Source organism: Anomaloglossus baeobatrachus, chromosome 1, assembly GCF_048569485.1.
Source record: "Anomaloglossus baeobatrachus isolate aAnoBae1 chromosome 1, aAnoBae1.hap1, whole genome shotgun sequence".
In the NCBI taxonomy this organism is placed as follows: Eukaryota; Metazoa; Chordata; class Amphibia; order Anura; family Aromobatidae; genus Anomaloglossus; species Anomaloglossus baeobatrachus.
The window spans coordinates 705,473,844-705,499,507 of record NC_134353.1 but is presented as its reverse complement, the minus strand read 5'-3'; the positions used below and the strand labels follow the sequence as shown (position 1 = coordinate 705,499,507).

Below are 25,664 nucleotides of genomic sequence, written 5' to 3'. Positions count from 1 at the left end.
AACTGCAGTGTGCGCATGACAAATCTGACTTCTCATAGACTTTGCTGGGAAGTCAAATGTCAGAAAGTTCTGCTGACAAAACTGCAGCCAAAAAAGCAGGAAAAAAAGCAGCAAAAAAAGCAGCGTGCGCATGTAGCCTTGGGTTATGTCTGACAATATGAGCTAATTAGAAGCGTTCACTAGGTGCTGCTGGCCGGGCAGAGTGCGAGAGCGGCTCCAGCACCACTGTATGTACATTGCAGGGCAGGCTCAGTAGTGCGGCGAGGAGTCTCCCTCATGGTGGCGTCCACACAGCAGCCTCGCCGTGCTCCGCTCACACACAGGAACTCGATGTGTGCGCTGTTGTTTCCGGCCGGTCGCTGTGGAGGGTGCACCGCTCTGCAGCCGTGTGAGCCGAGGTCAGAGCTGGAGAGGGCTCCGGAGTCGGGCAGTATGAATGTGGCGGCGTGCAGCTCCTTACTGCAGGCGTGCAGACAGGGCAGCCGGAGCTGGTGAGTGCGGCTGTGCAGGCGGCCTCCATGGGATGTGGCCCGTAGAGGTGGCTCAGTAGGGAGGCTGAGCAGTCCCCGGCTGTTCCCATTATGGCTGGAAGGTGGGGCGTGTACTCCCCAGTCCTGGTGCCGGGATAGCCGCATCTCTCCGAGGCGTCTGTTCTCCAGAATTGTGTATATTTTTGTCAGTTTTTTTTTTCTTTTAAAAAACTTTTCCTGACAGTTTGGCTTCTACATTCTCTATATATATGACAATATATAGACTACAGAATCAGCACAAGCCGTCACTTCAGCACTGATGTCAGTCTTCAAACACATGACCGCTGCAACCAGTCACTGAGCTTTGCCTGTTTGTGCCATCTACCTGAGTCCAGTGATTGGCTGCAGCAGTCACATGTACACTTAAAGAGAACCAACCACCTGCATTTTCCCATATAAAGTAAAAGGTAGTGCTGTACTGGCACTAGGAGGATGAATAAAATCATACTTGTGGTATCGAGGACATGGGTGGGCATGACCAGCTTAGGTGGTGGGCGTGATGCCTGCCTTGATGGGCGTGGCCCGGCACTCTACCTGGTTAGTGAGTGTTCTCTTCGGCAGGTCGTTTTCAGCTGACTGATTAAGCCCAGTCACCACCACACCCCCACCGACCAACTGACTCCATTCCCTGCCGACACTGCGAGCGAGTGTGCCCCAATAAGCAGCCTATTCACCATAGTGCACGGGACATGCCAGGCTGCGCCCACTAAGCCGATCACACCTACTCACTAAGCCGGCCACCACGCCCACACACTAGTGACACTCCAAGGAAAGTAAGCCCACTGACGACTGAGCCGACAAGCGGTGTACTGCAAGCAGGGAACAGCGACAGGCATGCAGGTAACACATATGACAAACAATGATAAGCAGGCCAGGTCCATAATATAGTGCTTGGAAAGAAACTCTCGGCCACACCTACCAAGGCCAGCTTCATGCCTACCAACTAAGTCGATCACGTCCACTAACTTCACGTCACCGATTCTGCAAGTATGCCCGTACCTTCACTTTACAGTTTGGATCTTTGATTGCAGAAAAAAATGTTCACAAAGTGCAGAAATTGGTGCATTCTTTGATTGGCGTGTGCAGTGGTTTGGGCCTTTGTGGATCATAAGCAGGAGCTGGGGTCTGCCATTGGAGGCGACCTCTGCGGCTGTGGGCCCTTCTCCCCCATCCCTGATGATGTACTGTTTCGGGGGAGGTGATAGAAGCTGTGGTGAAGTGACTGCAGGCCCATCCTACTGTGACGTCTTGTTTGAAACTTCTTTCAAACAAAACATCACAAAAAGTAACAAAAAGAAATGACAGATATGGGGAGAATGGTAGCAAATCTTACAATAAGGCAATTTACAAATATGGTTAGGGCTTGATCATAGATAACTATAAAAGGCTTTATAGGTATCTGACACCCCTTTTATCATTATTGAGTGTATAATTTTGTTTTGTCTCCCCTTTTATTAAAGGGGTGTTCTCCGTATACTCCCCCCCCCCCTTTACACTTTACCTCGCAGCGTGCACTAGTGTCTCTAAACTATGACTGTACAACCTCTTTGAATCTTAAGTTATGTTGCACTCTCCCTTTTATCTTCTTGTCCTGTTATTTTGGGTATTTACCTTGCCGTCTTACTACAAAGGTTCTGTTACTGCAACAAAGCATGAAATGTAAGTTTGTGATGCAGAAATTGATATTGCAAACCAATTTTTCTGCAGCCCACCTTGGATATGGAGACGAGAAAGTCATTGGCAAACTTCTTTACTTGGCCTCCGCTCTGTACTTCCTATGAGGTAAGAGATGGTCTTTGGTACTTGACATCAGACTTATCCATTATTAGATTGTGTCCGGTCTGTAACATTTTTTACTAGACAACATGTGATAAATAGAACAGCCCCATACATAAGATGAAAGTTATCGAGACTGGCTTACCAGCTAATGTGTACGGTGCCCCCTAAATCTCATCCCATAGATGATAGAATTTGGTTCTGAAACTCCATCTTTCAGGGGCAATAAGCTGCCTCTAGAGTTGTCACAGCTGCTTTCTGCTTTCGCACCATTGAAAACACATGAGCGCTTGGGGAGAGAGAGCGATCTTCCGAACAAAAATGTGTTTTACATTAATTGTGTATGACTCTTCATCATTGGTACTCTCTTTCCACCAACCTTAGAGCTGAACCTAGAAAGAAGAAGAAGGTGGATCCCAAGAGGGAACAAATAGCAAAGGAGCGCATGAGGAAGAAACTTAAAAAACTGGAGCGCATCCCACCTGAACTTATACCCATTGAGGACTTCACACCGTCAGCAAAATACTTAGATGAAAGCAGGTAAACTGCTAAATGTTACTATTATACACTGAACCAATGTTATATTCCACAGACTCTTATATACCGTGCTTCCCCAGAAAATAAGACCTAGCAGGAGTTTTCAGGGAGGCTTAAATATAAGACATTCCCCGAAAATTAACACCTAACCGCTGTCAATAATTAAAAGTCCATGCAGTGGTAAAAAAGTTAGATACTGCAGAACACTTCATTATAGACAGCGGACACCCCCAAAAGAGAGAAGAAAGAAGAGAGAAGACCCCGCAGTCATACTCACCAGACGCCGAACAGGAGCAGGGAAGCGCATCAAGGTCCTACGCACACACATGCACGCACACACACTACAGATCACATGCACCATGCACACACTCACCACATCCAGCGATACTGCTTGCTTCTCGGCGGTGTAAGGACCTGTGTCGCTGTGCACCGTGCGTTGAGCTTCCAGGATCTGCAGGATGATCACATGGCCGGAGGTACATGGTATCACTGGATGTGGTGTGTGCACGCAATTGTACTGGTATGTGTGACTGTGTGTTCTGATGTGTGAGTATTGGCCAGACGCAGGGGAGCACAGCTGTTGGGAGATCAGAGGGAGGAATGATGTGGAATCGGATGTTTGTGTGTGTGTCTGTATGAGTATGAGTGTGTGTGAGTGTGATCTGATCTATGTGAGTGTCGGTCAGATGCAGGGGAGGACAGCGTGCAGCATACCTGCTGGGAGATCACAGGGAAATCTGGGAGCCACACAGACGCCTGGGGCTGGTAAGTATGACGATCCTGGGAAGGGGGGGTCTGCTTTTTATGGAGGATAAACTTGCCCCCAACCATGTCTCCTCGAGAATAAGACACCCCCTGAAAATAAGACCTAGTGCTTTTTTCAGTGCAAAAATAAATATGACAGTGTCTTATTTTCGGGGAAAGAGGGTATATACACACAAACCAGGGCAACTTAATTCTTCTACTGCTAGAGGTGTTCACACTTTAAAACTCACATCTAAAACTTGAATTATTAAATTAAATATTCTACTCTAATGCAGATATTTTTTTTTTAATATATTAAAGTGTTTTGTAGTAACATAATGTATTAAAAACCAACAAATAAAACAAAGGTTTATTTTCTCCCTATATCATTCCTTCCTCCTTATAACCATATATTTGTTGGCACATACTAAAAATGCCTCCCTAAACATTACACTCTCTAGTGCCTTCATGCAGTTTTGTAAAAAAAAAAAAAAGCTTTCATCTAGTAGTCTGACTCCGGCTGACTACGTACACCGTATGTTGATATGGAGATTTGTTGCAGAAATTTTCCCAGACTGTCGCATCCATATAAATGAGGCCTGTAAAAATCCATTCAGACGCTGCAGAAATAACCCTCTTCAGCTGTATCAGATGCCATTTTATCTATAGAAATGTCTGCACCAAATCTTTCACATGTGAATACAGCGTTACCTGCATAGCACCGCCTTAAAAAAAAAGTTCTGGATGTGCAGAGCTCCTGCTCTCCAATAATGTCTATTTCTACCTTCACACATTTTCTCTCTTCTTGCTACCATTTACAGGACATATTTTTTTAAACTTTTTTTTTGTTTTGTTTTTCTTTGTCGCTCCATTGGGAGACCCAGACAATTGGGTGTATAGCTTCTGCCTCCGGAGGCCACACAAAGTATTACACTTTAAAAAGTGTAACCCCTCCCCTCTGCCTATACACCCTCCCGTGCATCACGGGCCCATCAGTTTTTATGCTTTGTTTTGAAGGAGGCACACATTCACACAATGCTCCACATTTTAGTCAGCAGCAGCTGCTGATTATATCGGATGGAAGAAAAGAGGGCCCCTAAGGGCCCCCGGCATGCTCCCTTCTCACCCCACTGAGTCGGCGGTGTTGTTAAGGTTGAGGTACCCATTGCGGGTACACAGGCAGGAGCCACATGCCGTTTTCCTTCCCCATCCCTTAGGGGCTCTGGGTGAAGTGGGATCCTAACCGGTCATCCAGGCACTGGGACCGGGCTCCCTCCGCAGCCCCAGGGGGAATCTGCCGGACAGGAGACTGAGTATCGGCAGGGACAGGACCCTGCATCTACAGGTACTCTGTGTCCCCTTGGGGACGGTGCATGGAGCACCTTGGCCTCAGACGCTGCAGCGACTGCAGTGTTGATTTTAGACCGGGACTACCGCGCCGACCGTGCCTGCTTGCCGGCCGCGGTTTTAACTTTAGTCCCCGGCTTTTGCGGCCTAGTGCATTAAACTCCCGCCCCTGGGCCTGCCAGTCAGGGGTGAGGGCGGGACGGTCGGCCTGACGCCGACAGTGAGGGCTGGAGCACACTGAGCTGTCCTCCTCCCCCCTCACTATTCACTCTGGGGCACCAGATTCCCGCACTTTTTTGGTAACGCCCACGGCTCCCTCCTCCCCTGTGAACGCCGACAGCCATGTTTTAATCACATTCTGCCGGTGGAGGACTTCTGGCTGCAGCTCTGGGAGACCCGAGGCAGGGATTCTGGTGGCCACACACCGCTTGAGCGGTCGGTAAGCCACACCGTTTACCGGTGCTGGTCCCCCTAGGGTGCTGAACTGTATATATATACATTATATTTGTATACAATTTCTCGGTTCGGCTGTACTGTTAGCTTGTGGCTATATACCCTCAGTGATCACGCTCCTGGGAGACAACAGCATGTCGTTCACAAGGAGCAAGGGTGCCAAGACACAGGGTTATTTTGCTACCTGTACCTCTTGTGCGGCTATGCTACCTGCAGGTTCCACCTACCCTCACTGTGAGCTATGCTCGGGCCCTGGGGCACTCGCTCAGCCGGAGCCTGAGGCACTGGGGGGACCCTCGGCCCAGGTAGAACCGCTGGCTCCCCCTGTCCAGATGTCAGGGACAGAGTTTGCTGTTTTAGCTGACAAACTCTGAGTCACTTTCACAATCCATGACTCAGTCTATGGATAAATGGTCTTCTAAGATACTAGAGGCCTTGCAGTCCAGACCGGCACTTACACAGGCCCCGGGCACTGCGGGATCACCCCCAGGCCCCTCTCGGTCTGTGACGAAGCGTGCTCCTGGTGTGGCTTCTAGTTATTACGTGGAGGACTCCGGCACGGACCGCAGTCCCAGACCAGCTAAGCGGGCTCGCTTAGAATCTTCCCCGGCTTCATCACGCTGTTCGGGGTCTCAGCTTGAGGACTCTCTAGAGGATGAGGCGGAGGTCGCAGCCCAGGACTCTGACCCTGACGTTGCTCTCAATCTTGATACACCCGAAGGGGACGCCATAGTAAATGACCTTATAGCGTCCATCAACCAGGTTCTAGATCTTTCTCCTCCTACTCCACTTGTAGAGGATTCGGCCTCACAACAGGAGAAACACCAGTTTAGGTTTCCTAAACGTACTCGGAGTGCTTTCTTCGATCACTCTAACTTCAGAGATGCTGTCCAGAAGCACAGGGCTTTCCCGGACAAGCGCTTTACTAAACGCCTTAATGACACACGTTACCCCTTCCCCTCTGACGTAGTTAAGGGTTGGGCTCAATGTCCCAAGGTGGATCCTCCAGTCTCTAGACTGGCGGCTAGATCCGTTGTAGCAGTGGCTGACGGTGCATCGCTCAAGGATGCCACGGACAGGCAGATAGAGCTCCTAATGAAATCCATCTATGAAGCCATAGGCGCATCTTTTGCCCCAGCCTTTGCAGCAGTGTGGGCACTCCAGGCTATCTCAGCTTGTCTGTCTGAGATTAATGCGGTCACCCGTACCGCTGCGCCACAAGTTGCGTCTTTGACTTCTCAGGCGTCGGTATTTGCTTCCTATGCCATGAATGCTGTCCTGGACTCGGCTAGCCGTACAGGGGTAGCATCCGCCAATTCGGTGGCAGTCCGCAGGGCCATGTGGCTACGCGAATGGAAGGCAGACTCTGCTTCCAAAAAGTTCTTGACCGGTTTGCCTTTTTCTGGCGACCGATTGTTTGGCGAGCGATTGGATGAAATTATTTAGCAATCCAAGGGAAAGGACTCCTCCTTACCCCAGCCCAAACCAAACAGACCTCAGCAACGGAAAGTTCAAGCGAGGTTTCGGTCCTTTCGGCCCTCAGCCAGATCCCAATCATCCTCGTCCAACAGGCCACAGAAGAGCCAGAGAAACTCTTCTGCATGGCGGTCTAAGTCACGTCCTCCAAAGACCACCGGAGGCACCGTCTCCAAGGCGGCCTCCTCATGACTTTCGGCCTCCCCAAACCGCATCCTCGGTCGGTGGCAGGCTCTCCCGCTTTTGCGACGCCTGGTGGCCACATGTCCAAGACCGATGGGTGAGAGACATTCTGTCTCACGGTTACAGAATAGAGTTCAACTCTCGTCCTCCGACTCGTTTTTTCAGAACATCTCCGCCCCCCGAGCGAACTGTTGCGCTTTTTCAGGCCATGGACACTCTGAAGACAGAAGGAGTGGTGATCCCCGTTCCCCTTCAGGAACGCGGTCGCGGTTTTTACTCCAACCTGTTCGTGGTGCCAAAAAAGGACGGCTCATTCCGTCCCGTTTTGGACCTCAAATTGCTCAACAGACATGTCAGAACCAGGCGGTTTCGCATGGAATCCCTCCGCTCTGTCATCGCTTCGATGTCCCAAGGAGACTTCCTAGCATCAATCGACATCAAAGATGCCTATCTCCATGTGCCGATCGCTCCACAGCATCAACGCTTCCTGCGTTTCGCCATTGGGGACGAACACCTTCAGTTTGTGGCACTGCCCTTCGGCCTGGCGACAGCCCCACGGGTCTTCACCAAGGTCATGGCATCCATTGTGGCAGTCCTACACTCTCAGGGCCACTCGGTGATCCCGTACCTAGACGATCTCCTAGTCAAGGCACCCTCCCGGGTGGCTTGTCAACACAGTCTGACCGTTGCTCTGGAGACTCTCCAGACGTTCGGGTGGATCATCAATTTCCCAAAGTCAAAATTGACTCTGACCCAGTCACTGACGTACCTCGGGATGGAGTTTCATACTCTCTCAGCGATAGTCAAGCTACCGCTGGACAAACAGCGGTCGCTGCAAACAGGGGTGCAATCCCTCCTTCGGGCCCAGTCGCACCCCTTGAGACGCCTCATGCACTTCCTGGGGAAGATGGTGGCAGCAATGGAGGCAGTTCCCTTTGCGCAATTTCATCTGCGTCCACTCCAATGGGACATTCTCCGCAAATGGGACAAGAGGTCGACGTCCTTAGACAGGAACGTCTCTCTTTCTCTGGCAGCCAAGACCTCTCTTCAGTGGTGGCTTCTCCCCACTTCTCTGTCGAAAGGAAAATCCTTCCTGCCCCCATCCTGGGCTGTGGTCACGACGGACGCGAGCCTGTCAGGATGGGGAGCGGTTTTTCTCCACCACAGGGCTCAGGGAACCTGGACTCCGACAGAGTCCTCCCTTCAGATCAATGTTCTGGAGATAAGGGCAGTGTATCTAGCCCTAAAGGCGTTCCATCGGTTGCTGGAGGGCAGGCAGATCCGCATACAGTCGGACAACGCCACGGCGGTCGCGTACATCAACCACCAGGGCGGCACTCGCAGTCGTCAAGCCTTCCAAGAAGTCCGGCAGATTCTGCTGTGGGCGGAGGCCACAGCCTCCACCATCTCCGCGGTTCACATCCCGGGCGTAGAAAACTGGGAAGCAGACTTTCTCAGTCGCCAGGGCATGGACGCGGGGGAATGGTCTCTCCACCCGGACGTGTTTCAAGAGATCTGTTGCCGCTGGGGAACGCCGGACGTCGATCTCATGGCGTCTCGGCACAACAACAAAGTCCCGGAATTCATGGCACGGTCTCAGGATCACAGAGCTCTGGCGGCGGACGCCTTAGTTCAGGATTGGTCGCAGTTTCAACTGCCTTATGTATTCCCTCCTCTGGCAATGCTGCCCAGAGTGTTGCGCAAGATCAGGTCCGACTGCCGCTGCGCCATCCTCGTCGCTCCAGATTGGCCGCGGCGGTCGTGGTACCCGGATCTGTGGCATCTCACGGTGGGTCAACCGTGGGCGCTCCCAGATCGACCAGACTTGCTGTCTCAAGGGCCATTTTTCCATCTGAATTCTGCGGCCCTCAACCTGACTGTGTGGCCATTGAGTCCTGGCTCCTAGCGTCCTCAGGGTTATCTCAAGATGTCATTGCCACTATGAGACAGGCCAGGAAACCAACGTCAGCCAAGATCTATCACAGAGCTTGGAAGATCTTCTTAGCCTGGTGCTCTGATAAGGGGTTTACCCCCTGGCCGTTTGCCTTACCCACGTTTCTTTCCTTTCTTCAATCCGGATTGGACAAGGGTTTGTCTCTCGGCTCTCTCAAGGGACAAGTATCGGCGCTTTCCGTGTTTTTTCAAAAGCGTCTAGCCAGGCTTCCGCAGGTCCGCACGTTCCTGCAGGGAGTTTGCCACATAGTCCCACCTTACAAGCGTCCGCTGGAACCCTGGGATCTCAACACGGTTCTACGGGCTCTTCAAAAACCACCTTTTGAGCCGCTGCGGGATGTCTCTCTATCACGTCTTTCGCAGAAGGTGGCATTTCTAGTGGCGGTTACGTCACTCCGAAGAGTGTCAGAGCTTGCAGCGCTGTCATGCAAAGCCCCTTTCCTGGTATTTCACCAGGATAAGGTGGTTCTGCGTCCGGTCCCGGACTTTCTCCCTAAGGTGGTACCCCCTTTTCATCTCAATCAGGATATCTCCTTACCTTCATTTTGCCCTCATCCAATTCACCAATGTGAAAAGGATTTGCATTTGTTAGATCTAGTGAGAGCTCTCCGGGTCTACGTGTCTCGCACGGCGCCACTGCGCCGTTCTGATGCGCTTTTTGTCCTTGTCGCTGGCCAGCGTAAGGGGTCGCAGGCTTCCAAGTCAACCTTGGCTCGGTGGATCAAGGAACAGATTTTTGAAGCCTACCGTTCTTCTGGGCTTCCAATTCCTTCAGGGCTGAAAGCCCATTCTACCAGAGCCGTGGGTGCATCCTGGGCATTGCGGCACCAGGCTACGGCTCAGCAGGTGTGTCAGGCGGCTACCTGGTCTAGTCTGCACACTTTCACGAAACACTATCAGGTGCATGCCTATGCTTCGGCAGATGCCAGCCTAGGTAGGCGAGTCCTTCAGGCGGCGGTTGCCCACCTGTAAGAGGGGGCCTTTTTTTTTGGCTCTTTTTATCGAGGTATTCTTTTACCCACCCAGGGACTGCTTTTGGACGTCCCAATTGTCTGGGTCTCCCAATGGAGCGACAAAGAAGAAGGGAATTTTGTTTACTTACCGTAAATTCCTTTTCTTCTAGCTCCTATTGGGAGACCCAGCACCCGCCCCTGTTCCCTTCGGGCTGTTTGTTCTTTTGTGTACACATGTTGTTCATGTTGAATTGTTCTTTTGGTTCATGGTTTCAGTTCTCCGAACATCCTTCGGATTGAATTTACCTTAGACCAATTTATAAGTTTCCTCCTTCCTGCTTTGGCACCAAAACTGATGGGCCCGTGATGCACGGGGGGGTGTATAGGCAGAGGGGAGGGGTTACACTTTTTAAAGTGTAATACTTTGTGTGGCCTCCGGAGGCAGAAGCTATACACCCAATTGTCTGGGTCTCCCAATAGGAGCTAGAAGAAAAGGAATTTACGGTAAGTAAACAAAATTCCCTTCTTTTGCTGTAATGTGAGATTTCAAGACTATTTTTACTTTCAGCAACACTTTTTATCTTGTTTAAATAGCCTAGATCATGTTTAAAGGGAACCTGTCACCAGATTTGGAAACTATAAGCTGCGGCCACCACCACTGGGCTCTTTTATACATTCTAACATGCTGTGTATAAGAGCCCAGGCCGGGGGTATAACATAAAAATGACTTTATAATACTTACCTAAACTGTTTTTACGGTGCAGATGTTGTCTCTGTTCTCCGGGTGCGGCGACTCCTCTTTCGTCCGTCTTCGTCCTCCTCCTTCCGAAGCCGGGGTGCATGACGTGTCCTATATCATGCACACAGGCCGGCATTGAAGTCCTGTGCAGGCGCACTATAATACTTTGATCTGCTCTGCTAAGGGTAGATCAGAGTGCACCTGCGCAGGACCTCCATACCGGCGCGTGTGCATGACATAGGACACGTCATGCACCCCGGCTTCAGAAGAAGGGGAACTAAGAAGACTGAAAGAGGAGGCGCCACACCTGGAGAATGGAGACACCCATCTGACCCATCTGCACCGCACTGACCGTTTAGGTAAGTATTATAAAGTCATTTTTCTGTTCTACACAGCGGCCTGGGCTCTTATATACAGCATGTTAGAATGTATATAAGAGCCCAGTGGTGGTGGCCTCAGCCTTATAGTCACCAAATCTGTTGACAGGTTCCCTTTAACAACTCTTGCTTGTTAATTTTTGGACACAGTAAGCAACTTTGCCATCTGAAGAGAGTGGATTTTATATTTCCCCACTTTGGAATGGCTTCTATACGCTATGGCCACCACCAGTAAGCTCTTATATACTTAATTCCAGAATACTGTATATAAAAGCCCAGGCCGCTGTGTAGATAGTAAAAAACACTTTTATTATACACGCCTAGAGAGCCGTCCATTCCAATGGGTGTCGCTGCTCTCCAGTCTGGCGCCTCCTCTCTGCGGCGATCGTCATCCTCCTTCCTCTGAGGCCCATGTGCATGACGAGTCCTACTTCATCCACACTTGCCGGCACTGAGATCCTGTACAGGCGTACTTTCTTTAATCTGCACTGCTGAGGGCAGATCAAAGTATTGCAGTGGACATGTGGCCTTTAACCTTTCCTCGTGCCTGCACATTACAGTACTTTGATCTTCCCTCATTAGGGCAGTAGCGCAAGACCTCAATGCTGGCCTGTGTTCATGACGTAGGACAAGTTATCCATAGTGGGCTGGGTAGACGGAGGATGGAGATCGCAGCAGAGAGGAGGCGCCGGATCGGAGAGCAGTGACGCCCATTGGACTGGACTGCCCCCTAGGTGAGTATTATAAAAGTGTTTTTTATGTTTTACAGCACAGCCTGCGTTCTTATATACAGTATTCTGGAACATCAACATCCTGAAGTAAAATTTGTATTCAGTAAAGACTTTCCCATTAGTGAGAGAGGATTTGGCGATGACTGAAACCGGTATGATGACGAGAGGATTAAAATTAATTTCCTCCCGGCAGCGGGGTTTAATATGCAGGCACCAGGCAGGATTCATACGCTATTAACCAGCAGAATAACCCCATATATGCAGGCTATCATAGTTTTTACAGGTGATAGGTTTCCTTTAATGCTTTAATGTGGATTCATTCTATATGTACACTGTATAATCATTGCAGATAGATGAAAGGGTTAAAAGCTGCGCTTCCATGGAAGGAATCTCCAACACTCAGGATGATAGATCGGGATCTATGTTTGTCAACGCATTTCAGAAATCTCCTTCAGAATAAAATAACAAAGTACGGGCAAAGACAGAGGGGGGATATAGACAAACCATGTCATTGCTGGCTAATTAGAAGAAAAAAAAAGCGCAAAGGGAACGGCCGTGGCTCAGTCACATGGAAGGGAAACATAACTTCAAACACAAAAACCTTTAAATATACAAGTGGTCATTTAAGTAATAAAAAAGCAATGTGTGAAACATCAGATCGAAAGTAAAATTAAAGTGAAAATAAAACAGTATCAGGGGACCTAAAATGAAATATTAAAATGTGTTTTGTTGGTGCATCAGGGAGATTTGAACCTGGGATCTCTACATTACATTAACCTCTTCAGTCCCCGGGCATTTTGTGTTTTTCTTTTTTTATTTTTTTCCTCTCTTTCTTTCTTCCGAGATCCATAACTTTTTTATTTTTCTGTCCATCTTGCCATATGAGGGCTTATTTTTTGCATCTCGAGCTGACGTTTTGAACGGTATCCTTTTGCGGCGACCAAAAAACGTAATTTTGGCATTTGGCATTTTTTAGCTGCTACGCCGTTTACTGATCAGATTAATTGATTTTAGATTTGGATAGATCGGGCATTTCTGAACGCGGTGATACCAAATATGTGTATGTTTTTTTATTTTTTTAACACTTTAATTTTCAATGGGGCGAAATGGGGGGTGATTTGAACTTTTAGGGTTTTTTATTTTTCTTTAATTTTTTTTTATTTTACTAGTCCGCCTAGGGGGCTATAGCAATCAGCAATCTGATCACACTGCACTATCTGCAGATCTCAGCTACAGAGCTGAGAACTGCAGATTTGGTGCTTTACTTTCAATGCCGGCTGTATTCCGGCATTGAGAGGAAGTGACTCATGTTAGCTACAGGCGTCATCACATGACCCTGTGCTACCATGGCAACCACCGAAAGTCACGTGATCATGTCATGTGACGTCTGATGGGGCGGGGTAAGTCACTGTCATGGCGGCGCGCATATACATCTCGCTGCCAGATTTTGGCAGCGAGATGTAAGGGGTTAATGGCCGCGAGTGGAAGCGATTCCACCCGCGACTAGCAGCCACACATGTCAGCTGTTGAAAACAGCTGATATGTGCGCGGATCGCCGCGACCTGCCCACGGCAGGGGGCGGGGATTAACCTCACACGATCCATGACGTACCCAGTACGTCATGGGTCGTTAAGGGGTTAAAGCCCCTATGGAAAGATTTAGAGGAAAAAATAAGACTGCATGCACTTGTTCAGATGCTATTTTTTTTTTTTCTTTTTTCCTCATTTGTTCATGTAATCTTTATTTTCTTCATCGTTCCTTATGGGAGACCCAGACCATGGGTGTATAGCTTCTGCCTCCGGAGGACACACAAAGTACTACACTAAAAGTGTAGCTCCTCCCTCGGAGCATATACACCCCCTGGATGACAAATCTAACCAGTTCAATGCTTTGTGTTCAGGAGGTCACACACACACATGCATTCTCATCTGATTTTTGATTTTTGATTTCAAAGATTTGGAAGAAAAGCGGGTCCAATCTGGACTCCCGGCATGTCCCTTCTCACCCCACTGCGTCGGCGGTGCTGTTAAGGTTGATTTTACAAGGCTGGAGCCTTCACATGCCGCGCTCCTTCACCATCCCCTGAGGCTCTGGCTTGAAGTGGGAGCCATCACGGTTCTCACTGCTTTGCAGGAGACCGGTCTCCATCCGCAGCCCTTTCAGGATCCTGCCGGACGGAGCGCTCACCCCTCAGGGACCTGGCCCTGCGTCTCAGCGTCTCATAAGCTAAGTATTGAGACGTTATTCAGGGGTCCCTTGTACATTTATTGTGGGGAGAGTGTGTTATTTCACTTTGCTGTGATTTCCGGCCGGTTCTCTGTTTGTTTTTTTCCTGAGAACCGCGCCGAGGGTGCCTGCTCGTCGGCCGCATGGAAAAATTTAGGCCCCGGCTTCAGATGCGGCCTAGTTTCGTTTTCAGTGCCCCTGCATGTCAGTCATGCATGGGAACAGTGCGGCGCCGCCCACTGGCCGTTCAGCAGAGGGGAGGACACTCCTCTCTGAGGAGATGTTTCTCTCCCCTGTATTTCCCCTTGGCCCTCCGGTTCCCGCTCTTGGAATAAACCCCGCCCCCCTCCTCACTCCGGCGCCATTTTATCAGTGTTCACACACTGATCGGCGCTGGCTGCTGCAGCTGCTGCATCTGTCTGGGGGTCCAAGCTGTGGAATCCGGAGGGCACACAAAAAGCGGTCTGGTAAGCCACAACCTCTGGTTGTGGACTTTCTTGTACACTCTCTGGGGGTCATTCTGAAGGAGTGTGTTCTTTACTGCAGAACCTCCACCTCAGCAGCATGTCTCTCACTAGGAGCAAGGCTGCAAGGCTTTACTCTATGACATGCACTGCATGTCAGCTCATACTGCATGAACCGAGCACATATCCACATTGTGATGCCTGCTCTAACATGGTGGTGTCTCAGCCTGGAGCCTCCCCAGGGGTCCCTCCGGCTGCTCCAGCCCCGGTGGCTGAACCCCCGGCTTGGGTAGCATCGTTTTCTAAAGCTATGTCCCAGTCCTTTGCCGACTCCATGGGACAGCTGTCCCGGACTCTGCTGACCATGCATCAGCCCCCTTCTCAGGGCGCCTCTGCTGTTCCGACTCGCTCTGCAGAGCTCACAGAGGATTTTTTTATCTGTTCCCGGACGCCGTCCTCCTAAACGGAGACGCAGGGACTCTTCTCCTTCCTCGTCCCACGGCTCTGATTCACGAGCTGAATTACAGGGCGAGGAGGATACCTTTACTGTGGGCTCGGACGCTACCTCTATGTACCCCATTGATCTATCTGAGGGTGATGCGGATGTTAGTGACTTGATTGCGTCCATTAATTCCGTACTGGACCTCAATCCACCAGTGTCAGAGGAACAAGCTTCTCTGGTAGAAAAACACCAGTTTACCTCACCTAAGAGAGCAAGGAGTATGTTTTTTAACCACTCCAGTTTTCAGGCCACTGTGACCAAGCCCAGGGCCTGTCCTGACAAACGCTTCCCAAAGCGTAGTTCTGATGACCGTTTTCCCTTTCCACCTGAGGTGGTAAAGGAGTGGGCTCATTCACCAAAGGTAGATCCTCCGGTGTCTAGAATCTCAGCCCGGACAGTTGTATCGGTGGCCGATGGCACCTCACTTAAGGATCCCACTGACCGCCAGGTTGACCTTCTGGCCAAATCTGTATATGAGGCGGCAGGGGCCTCGTTCTCCCCGTCTTTTGCAGCAGTGTGGGCTCTTAAGGCAGTCTCTGCTTCTCTGGCGGAGATACATTCCCTCGCCAGGGACTCTATGCCCGAAATGGTTGCCTTAACTTCCCAGGCTTCGGCTTTTTCATCCTATGCCATGTCTGCCATTCTGGAGGCTTCTCACCGCACGGCGGTGGCTTCCGCTAATTCCCTCGCGATCCGCAGGATCTTGTGGCTTCGAGAGTGGAAAGCAGACGCTTCTTCCAAGAAGTACCTTGCTGGGCTCCCCTTTGCTGGGTCCCGGCTGTTCGGTGAACAACTGGATGAAATCATTAAGGAAGCTACTGGCGGGAAGAGTACTTCCTTGCCACAAACTAAAACCAGGAAACCTGTCCAGGGCAGGAACCAGTCGAGGTTTCGTTCCTTTCGTTCCTCTAACTGGTCATCCTCTAAGCCCTCAGCCTCGTCCACTAACTCAGCCAAGGATCGAAAACCCAGCTGGCGCGCGAAGCCGCGTCCTCAGAAGAACGGAGGAGCCGCTGCCACTAAGGTAGCCTCCTCTTGACTATCTGGCTGCGCCAGCAACGTCCTTGGTCGGTGGCAGGCTCTCCCACTTTGGCGACGTGTGGTTTCAACACGTCTCCGATCAGTGGGTGTGGGATATCATCTCCCACGGCTACAGGGTAGAATTTTCTTCCAGCCCGCCAAACAGATTTTTTCTGTCCACTCCCCCCTGCTCCAAAGCCGCCGCCTTCTCTCAGGCCGTGGCATCCTTGCAGGCCAACGGAGTAATTGTTCTGGTTCCCGCCCGGGAACGGTTCAGAGGTTTCTACTCAAACCTCTTCCTAGTCCCCAAGAAGGACGGTTCCTTCCGGCCCATCCTGGATCTCAAGCTTCTCAACAAGCTGTTCAGGTGCAGCACTTTCGCATGGAATCTCTGCGATCGGTCATTGCCTCAATGACCCAAGGAGATTTTCTAGCATCCATCGACATCAGAGATGCCTATCTGCATGTGCCAATTGCAGTTTCACACCAGCATTGGCTACGTTTTGCAATCGGAGAGGAACATTTCCAATTTGTTGCTCTCCCCTTCGGGTTAGCCACGGCCCCTCGTGTATTCACCAAGGTCATGGCAGCAGTGGTTGCGGTTCTGCATCTCCAGGGGTTGGCAGTGATTCCTTACCTGGACGACCTTCTAGTCAAGGCTTCATCCAGCGCAGACTGTCAGCGGAGTGTCTCGCTCACTCTCGCCACGCTTGTTCAATTCGGGTGGTTTGTCAATCTGCCCAAGTCCACTCTGACCCCGACCCAGAAACTTACGTACCTAGGGATGCAATTCGAGACTCTGCCGGCACTTGTGAAGCTGCCCTTAGTCAAACAGCAGTCCCTTCATCTGGCGGTGCGTTCTCTATTGAAGCCCCGCCGTCATTCCATCAGGCACCTCATGCAGGTGCTGGGTCAGATGGTGGCGTCAATGGAAGCGGTTCCCTTTGCCCAGTTCCATCTGCGTCCTCTGCAGCTGGACATTCTCAGCTTTTGGAACAAGCGGACCTCTTCCTTGCACAGGCTAGTGGCTCTGTCGCCACAGACCAGGAGCTCTCTTCAGTGGTGGCTTCGGCCCCTCTCTCTGTCTCAGGGACGCTCCTTCCTGTCTCCGTCCTGGGTGATCCTCACCACGGACGCCAGTCTCTCCGGCTGGGGAGCAGTATTCCTCCACCACCGAGCACAGGGCACTTGGACTCCGTCCGAATCAGCCCTCTCGATCAATGTGCTGGAAATCAGAGCTGTGCTCTTAGCTCTCGTTGCCTTTCACCACCTGTTGGCGGGCAAGCACATTCGAGTCCAGTCGGACAATGCGACAGCAGTTGCCTACATCAATCACCAGGGCGGGACTCGCAGCCGCCTGGCGATGTTGGAGGTTCAACGCATCCTTCAGTGGACGGAGGACTCCAAGTCCACCATATCCGCAGTCCACATCCCAGGCGTAGAAAACTGGGAGGCAGATTATCTCAGCCGTCAAACCGTGGATAGCGGCGAGTGGGCCCTGCATCCGGCAATGTTCCGGTCAATCTGCCGCAAGTGGGGTACTCCGGAAGTGGATCTAATGGCATCCCGGCACAACAACAAGGTCCCGGTTTACGTAGCTCGCTCCCACGATCCTCAGGCCCTGGCAGCGGACGCGCTGGTTCAGGATTGGTCCCAGTTCCGTCTGGCTTACGTGTTTCCCCCTCTAGCTCTCTTGCCCAGAGTCCTGCGCAAGATCAGAATGGAGGGCCGTCGGGTCATAATCATTGCTCCAGACTGGCCCAGGCGAGCTTGGTACCCAGACCTGCTCCGTCTGTCCGGAGAGGTGCCGTGGCATCTCCCGGACCGCCCAGACCTTCTCTCTCAAGGTCCGTTTTTCCGCCAGAATTCTGCGGCTCTCAGATTGACGGCGTGGCTCTTGAGTCCTGGATCCTGACGGCTTCAGGCATTCCTTCCGAGGTCATCTCCACTATGACTCAGGCTCGGAAGTCTTCCTCGGCCAGGATTTACCACAGGACTTGGAGAATTTTCCTGTCCTGGTGTCGCACTTCCGGCCATGCTCCTTGGCCGTTTTCCTTGCCGACCATCCTGTCCTTTCTACAGTCCGGTCTGCAGCTAGGACTATCCCTCAATTCCCTCAAGGGACAGGTCTCGGCTCTGTCAGTGTTGTTCCAGCGGCGTATCGCCCGACTGGCCCAGGTGTGCACCTTCATGCAGGGCGCATCTCACATCATTCCTCCTTACCGGCGGCCTTTGGATCCCTGGGACCTTAATCTGGTCCTCACGGCCTTACAGAAACCCCCCTTTGAGCCTCTTGGGGAGGTTTCTTTGTTTCGACTTTCACAGAAAGTGGTCTTTCTGGTGGCCATAACTTCTCTCAGGAGAGTCTCTGATTTGGCTGTGCTCTCTTCGGAGTCACCCTTTTTGGTTTTTCACCAAGACAAGGTGGTTCTCCGTCCGACTCCGGACTTTCTCCCTAAGGTGGTGTCTCCTTTCCACCTTAACCAGGACATTTCATTGCCTTCCCTTTGTCCGGCCCCTGTGCATCGCTTTGAGAAAGCGTTGCATACTTTAGATCTGGTGCGGGCGCTCCGGATCTATGTGTCACGCACCGCCGCTCTCAGGCGGTGCACCTCTCTTTTTGTGCTAACCACAGGTCAGCGCAAGGGTCTCTCGGCTTCTAAACCGACTCTGGCTCGTTGGATTAGGTCGGCCATATCCGATGCCTACCAATGTTCTCAGGTGCCTCCCCCGCCGGGGATTAAGGCGCACTCGACCAGAGCTGTCGGTGCCTCTTGGGCTTTCAGGCACCAGGCTACGGCTCAGCAGGTCTGTCAGGCTGCCACTTGGTCTAGTCTGCACACCTTTTCGAAGCACTACCAAGTGCATGCTCATGCTTCGGCAGATGCGAGCTTGGGCAGACGCATCCTTCAGGCGGCTGTCGCCCATTTGTGAAGTTAGGTTTTGCCTACTTCTCAGTTTTCTGTTTATTTCCCACCCATGGACTGCTTTGAGACGTCCCATGGTCTGGGTCTCCCATAAGGAACGATGAAGAAAAAGAGAATTTTGTTTACTTACCGTAAATTCTTTTTCTTATAGTTCCGACATGGGAGACCCAGCACCCTCCCTGTTGCCTGTTGGCAGTTCTTGTTCCGTGTGTTTTCACCGGCTGTTGTTGTAGACAGAGGTTCCGGTTATTCCGGGTTTTACTCTATCTCTACTTATGGGTGGATGTCCTCCTTCAGCTTTTGCACTAAACTGGTTAGATTTGTCATCCAGGGGGTGTATATGCTCCGAGGGAGGAGCTACACTTTTAGTGTAGTACTTTGTGTGTCCTCCGGAGGCAGAAGCTATACACCCATGGTCTGGGTCTCCCATGTCGGAACTATAAGAAAAAGAATTTACGGTAAGTTAAACAAAATTCTCTTTTTGTCCTTTTTCCTCCATCTCTCTCTTTGGGTTTTTATGTAGAGCTCCATCCCACTCATGTCACATGGTGTTTGGCTCTAAACTTGCCAAGTGTCTTGGCGGTATCGGATGCTGTTCACACGGCAGAATCTGCCAGTCTACACTATGCCTTCTCTGGTGCATCTGAGTTGCACAGACATGCTCGGGCGTCAACCAGCTGTGTGTTCATTAGTGATCGGGCTTGCAGGAGTTTATCTCTGCTAGCCTGCTGGTTATCTCTTGGATCACATGTTGTGGGAGACATATCACAGTTACTCCCTGCCTTTGAGATGATGGAGCCTCTCTTTCCATATCGACTATAGCTTTTGCCAAACCAGTCTGACCACTGTTGTATTCCAGTTGCTTGTGGTTTGTGTGCTGTGAAAATCCTCTCATCTGGTTATTTCCTCCTTATCAAGTATTGTCTTATATCTGCCTGTGTGCTAGCTGTGTGAGTTTTAGGTTTCCCCGTTTGTCTATATCTAGGTGTTCTGCCACCCCGGTCCTGGTCCTCCCCTGTGGTGGGGTAGTGGGGGTATAAGATCAGGGCTTGCCAGAAGCATGGCAAAGGAAAGTATCTCTGGGATAAGGGACAGCTATGGTCCCCTAGCCTGAGGGCCACTTTAGGAGCCCCGGTCCACTGGTATTCCCTCACATCCCGTGACAGCTCTTCATTTGAATTCTTCCTGGAGATCCTAGGGTCGACTCATCCTGATGCACAAAGAAAACACTTTTTTATTTATAATTTTTAGGTCCCCTGATACTGTTTTTTCTTTAATTCTTCTTTAGGTCTGATGTTTCACACATTTCTTTTTTTATTACTTAAATTACCATGTTTTTTAAAGGTTTTTGTGTTTGAATTTAGTTTCCCCTCCATGTGGCTGAGCCATGGCCATTACCTGCACCCCCCTTTTTTTTATCAGCCAGCAATGACCTTGTATGTATATATACCAACTCTTTCTGTGCCCGTACTTTGTGATTTTGTCCTTAAGAAGGAATATTCTCTGAAACATGTTGACAAATAAAGATCACGATCATCTATCATCCTGAATGTTGGAGATTCTTTCCATAGTGGCCTTTTACTCTTTTATCTACCCAAATTGATTATCTTCTACCAGGGTGCTGCGGCAGCCGTATTACATCCTACTACAGTGGTTGTGACTTCTCACAACCACAGAAGGTGACCCTTCCTACTTCATTCGGAGTTTGCTAATATCCCAGATAATACACGGTTTGCACTTCTTTTGTCTTCCCAGCTATCGTCTAGCCTATTTGTAAACTGTAAAATATCCAATCCAGTAATTGAGCCAACAAAGTATTGGAGTAAACTTTATTTTTTCTATCGCTTCATTGGGAGACACAAGAAACAATTGGTGTACGCTGCTGACACTAGGCAATAAAAAAAAAAGTTAGCTCCTCCTCAGTAGGATACACCTACCAACCGGAACCAAGTTGATCAGTTTTAGCTTAGTGTCCGTAGGAGGCAGACACGGGGTTGCACTCTCAGGCATGTTTCTCCCATAGGTTTGTTGTGGTTTGTTTTTTGTTCAAATCAAAGTTTATTAGAATAGAAGAAGATAATCAAACAATTGCACAGCGCGCAGGCTGAGGGTATATATCCAAGCTAGCTGCTAAAAACACAACAGTTCTTTGACTACACCTGCGCCACTGGCGACCTAAATAACAAGTACAATTCGTATGTGTTTGAAATAGGAAGAACAAGTTGAAAAAAAAAGAGATAAAGAAGAGGAGGTGGAAGAAGAATTTAGAGACAGTAAAGACAACAGAAACGTGGGAAAGTAAGATGAAAGGGGAAGGGTACAAAGAGTTCCCACCCGAGTGGACGCGCCCTCCTACATCAAAACCACATTTTCAAGGCTAACCTTCTAGGTACAGAAATAAGAGAATGGAAAATTACCTACATACCTGCCCCCCCGTGAATCCATAGACCCATATCCGGTGAGTCCCTGAACATGATCCACGGGGCCCACGTAGCATCAACTTTGTCCTTGTTGCCGAGTGTCTGACCTATCAAGGTCTCCATCCTGAAGATCTCGTTGCACTCTGCTATGAATTCATCCCGTGATGGGATTCTAGTTTGCTTCCAATATCTTGGAATTAGGTTTCTGGCAGCTGTTAAAAAATGTCTTAATAAACCTTTCCTAAACCCTGAAGCAGAAACATTCCCGAGGGACAGGAGAGCTAACTCTTTTGTGGGCCGGATCTGCCTCAAGGAGAGTTTATTGAGTAACTGGAAAATGCTCTCCCAGAATGATCTCACCGGGGGACATGACCACCAGATATGAGTGAGGGTTCCCCTCTCCTTTTGGCATCTCCAGCACACATCAGAGGCTGATGGAAAGGCAGCATGGATACTCACAGGACACCTATACCACCTAGATAGGATCTTGTAGCACCTTTCCTGTGATATCACATTCAGCGAAGTTTTACCAATAAAGAGAAGGATTTTGGTCCGCTCCTCAGCCGAGAATGACCTCCCCCACTCTCTCTCCCATTTCCCAAAGTACCCAGGCAAGCCGTCCCTCGCACCTCTGCATCTGAGAAACAAGTCATACAAGGTCGAAATGGTATGGCCTGGAGGATCCTTCTCTAGGCAAAGGGCCTCAAAGGGTGTGAGTGCCCTATAGATGTCTACCCTCCTAGCCATAGACACTATAAAACTTTTCAGCTGTTCGAAGAAGAACCACATATCTTGAGATTTGTTGATATCTGAAGAGTAATTATCTAGGGGTGTAATACCTGTGTCTGAGATAAAGTCACGAATAATAGGATGGTCACTCTTCCTTTTATGGAGGAATGTTGATCTATGGAAACCCGCCTGAAAATCTGAATTACTATGGACCGGTGTCAATGGGCCTGGAATGGAGGACAAGTCAAGATATTTATTACCTCGGGACATAAAATTCCGCATTTGCTTTGTGATAAAGGGTACCGTGATAGAGCTGGAGCTGGGTGGTGCTCTGGTCCAAATAACTACCTTCGGATCAACATCAGATTGCGCGCTTTCGGCTTCCACCCATCTTTTCGTTTCACCTGAGTTAAATAGATCCAGAACGCACGTCCCTAAAGAGGCGTAGCTATACAAAAGGAGATTAGGGAGTCCAGTTCCTCCCATATCCCTTGATCTACTCAATATTTTGTGGGAAATACGTGGGCGTTTATGTGCCCAGACAAATTTTGGTTATGCTAGATTTCAGACGTGAGAAAAAAGAGGCCGGCAATACTAAGGGGATGGTTTGGAAGTAATAAAGCAGCTTCGGTAACAGGTCCATTTTGATCGCATTTATCCTCCCAAACCATGAAAGCTGGAGTTTGTTCCAGTTATTGAGGTCTAATTCTAACTTCCTGGAAATGTGGCGGTGATTTGATTTAAAGAGGTCAAGGGGATCTGCCGTCAGTTTAATTCCTAGGTATGTCAATGAATCCACCTGCCATTTGAAGGGGAGAGAGGCTTTGAGCTGAGTCACCAGCATTGGAGGAAGAGATATATTCAGTATTTCGGATTTATGAGTATTTATTTTAAAATTACTCAGAGATCCGAACCTCCGCAATTCAGCCATTATGTTGGGTAGACTAATGAGTGGAGAGGTAACGTACAGGAGCAGATCATCTGCGAATAAAGCTAATTTATGGTCCTGTTTGTGAAATGTAACCCCTTTAATTGATATATTGCTCCTCAATGCCACCGCCAGATGTTCCATGGTCAGAATATATAATAATGGGGAAAGGGGGCACCCTTGTCTTGTTCCATTACATATTGTAAAGGAATCTGAGAGGGAGCCATTTATTTTGATTTGTGCTGTGGGCGAAGAGTAGAGTGCTGTAACTCTGTTCATCATGTGCTCTCCCAACCCTATGTTTTTAAGGACCTGAAACATGAAACCCCAGTGCACCCTGTCAAACGCCTTCTCTGCATCTACCGACAGGATGCACATGGGGATCCTGTGACGTCTTGCGCCGTCAATCAGGGAGATGGTCCTCAGGGTGTTGTCCCTGGCTTCTCTTCTGGGCACGAAACCCACCTGGTCTGGATTTACCAGTCTGGGAAGAAGGTCTCGTAACCTATTGATATCATTTTAGAATAAAGCTTGATATCTAGATTTATGAGCGAGATCGGTCTATAGTTGCAGCAAAGAGATGCGTCCTTCCCTGGTTTTGGTATAACTGTGATGTGGGCCATCAACGCCTGGGGAGGGAACGCACCCCCTGCAAATATATATCTACAGACCGATAGGAACAGAGGATTTAGAAGTTCTGAAAATTGTTTATAGAAACCCGCTGAGAACCCGTCTGGACCTGGGCTTTTCCCTGACTTAAAATCTGAGACTACCGCATTGACCTCCTCCAGGGAGAAGTCCTCTTCCAGCTCCAGTAAGGTATCATTTGAGATGGAAGGGAGATTATGGGATTTCAGGTAAGCTTTAACATCATCTTGAGTCCCATATGTCGCTATGTGTCCCGATTGTCCCCTAATATCATAAAGCGCCTTGTAGTATGTGCGGAAGCCTGCTAAAATGTCCTGGTTGCTATGCAAATGACCATCACTTCCTGGGTCTTTTATGAAAGGGATGTAAGTATTCATGGAGCGGGGATGGAGGGCCCTTGCAAGAAGCTTCCCACTTCTATTTCCCAGTTGATAAAAGCGGCTTTTGAGACGTTCTCTTAAGCCCCTGGATTTCTGGTCTAATACCTCTAGTAATTTATGTCTGGTTGTAGAGAGTTGTGCGTAGGTTGTAGGAGATGAGTCCCGTTTGTGTTTGCTTTCTAGTGAGGCAATCTGGTTAGATAACTGCGTTATTTCAATGGCTCTTTCTTTTTTCAGGCGGGTACCATGTGAGATCAAAATGCCCCTTAATACACATTTCAGTGATTTCCACTGGATTGCAGGAGAAGTGGTATCACATTCATGATCTCTAATAAAGTTATGAATTGACTGGGTAAGGTCCGCTTTGCATAACTGATCCTGTAATAGGTTTTCATTCAGTCGCCAGGTGAAATTTCATTTGACACGAGGCCCAAACTGAATCGATAAGTAAATGGGAGCGTGGTCTGACCATATTATATTACCTATGGTCGCTTCTACTGTCATGTCTAGGAGGGCATGAGAAATGTGGAAGGAGTCAATTCTGCTATAGACAGAATGGACCGAGGAATAGAAGCTGTAATCTTTGGTGTCCGGATGAAGAATCCTCCATATGTCCACCAATCTCAGACCATGCATGTGCTTTTTGACCTTTGTATGACTGAGGCCGGATAGGACGACTTACCCGAGGACACATCGAGGGCCGGGTTCATTGGTAGATTAAAATCGCCTCCTAATATCACCGGAGAGGAGTCCGCAAAATCTTCCAGAATTTTCCTCCCGTCTGCACAGAATCTGTCCTGCCCCTGGTTAGGAAAGTACATGTTAGCAATAACAAAGATATTGGTTTTCCAAGAAAGCTTTAAGAAAATATATCTTCCCTTGGGGTCGATACAGGAGTCTAACACCTCTGGTATGAAGGACCTATGAAATGCCACGGAAACCCCCTTAGACTTAGCATCAGGATTCGAGCTATGGTGCCAAATCGGGTAGTAAGCCGAGGAACACTTAGGAATTGCATCTGACCTAAAGTGAGTTTCCTGAAGCATCAAGATGGCCACCCGCTGCTTATGACAGGAATATGCTATCTGTTTTCTTTTTTCAGGGACATTCAAACCTTTAACGTTGAAGGAGCAAAACTTGACACTATCCATAATGCAGGTCAGCTGGAAGCATGATGTGGTATCTGGGGGCTGGTCCAGTCAGGTGAGAGGGAAGAATAGAGAAGAAAGAAAGACAGAGAAAAGAAAGAGCAAGGTTTAGGTCAAAGGACCTAAAAGGTGGGTAAGGAACCCTAGTATTAAGTGGTGCAAAATTTCCATGGCAATGGATTGCCATTTGCACTAAGGGGGGTTAGAGGAAGCCAAGAACGGCAGCGAGTCCGTTCCTTACCCCCCGCCTCTAATACAATATGATATATCATTATAAAGCGCACTAACTATATGCTCCCGCTAAAACTTTATCATCTAAAGAAAAGTAAACATAACAGGCTATTATTCTAGGCATTGACCCCAATCAGCATTCCCGGTAGGTGAGCAAAGTGTTCAGATCAGGGACAAGATTCTAGTAATTGTAAAAAACAAGAAAATCACATGGGTCTCCCGGGCTTATTTCTCAAAAGGCC

At 49.3% G+C, this 25,664-nt stretch overlaps 1 protein-coding gene across 1 annotated transcript in view; it reads left to right on the top strand.

Moving 5' to 3' along the window:
- Positions 1-315: 315 nt before the first annotated feature.
- Positions 316-25,664, top strand: part of MRPL40 (mitochondrial ribosomal protein L40) — a 39,775-nt gene continuing 14,426 nt past the window's right edge. The window contains exons 1-3 of the mRNA XM_075341777.1: positions 316-491; positions 2,238-2,312; positions 2,691-2,846. Of these exons, the coding sequence (XP_075197892.1) occupies positions 331-491; positions 2,238-2,312; positions 2,691-2,846 (392 nt within the window). The 5' untranslated portion in view covers positions 316-330. The remainder of the gene's footprint in view (positions 492-2,237; positions 2,313-2,690; positions 2,847-25,664) is intronic.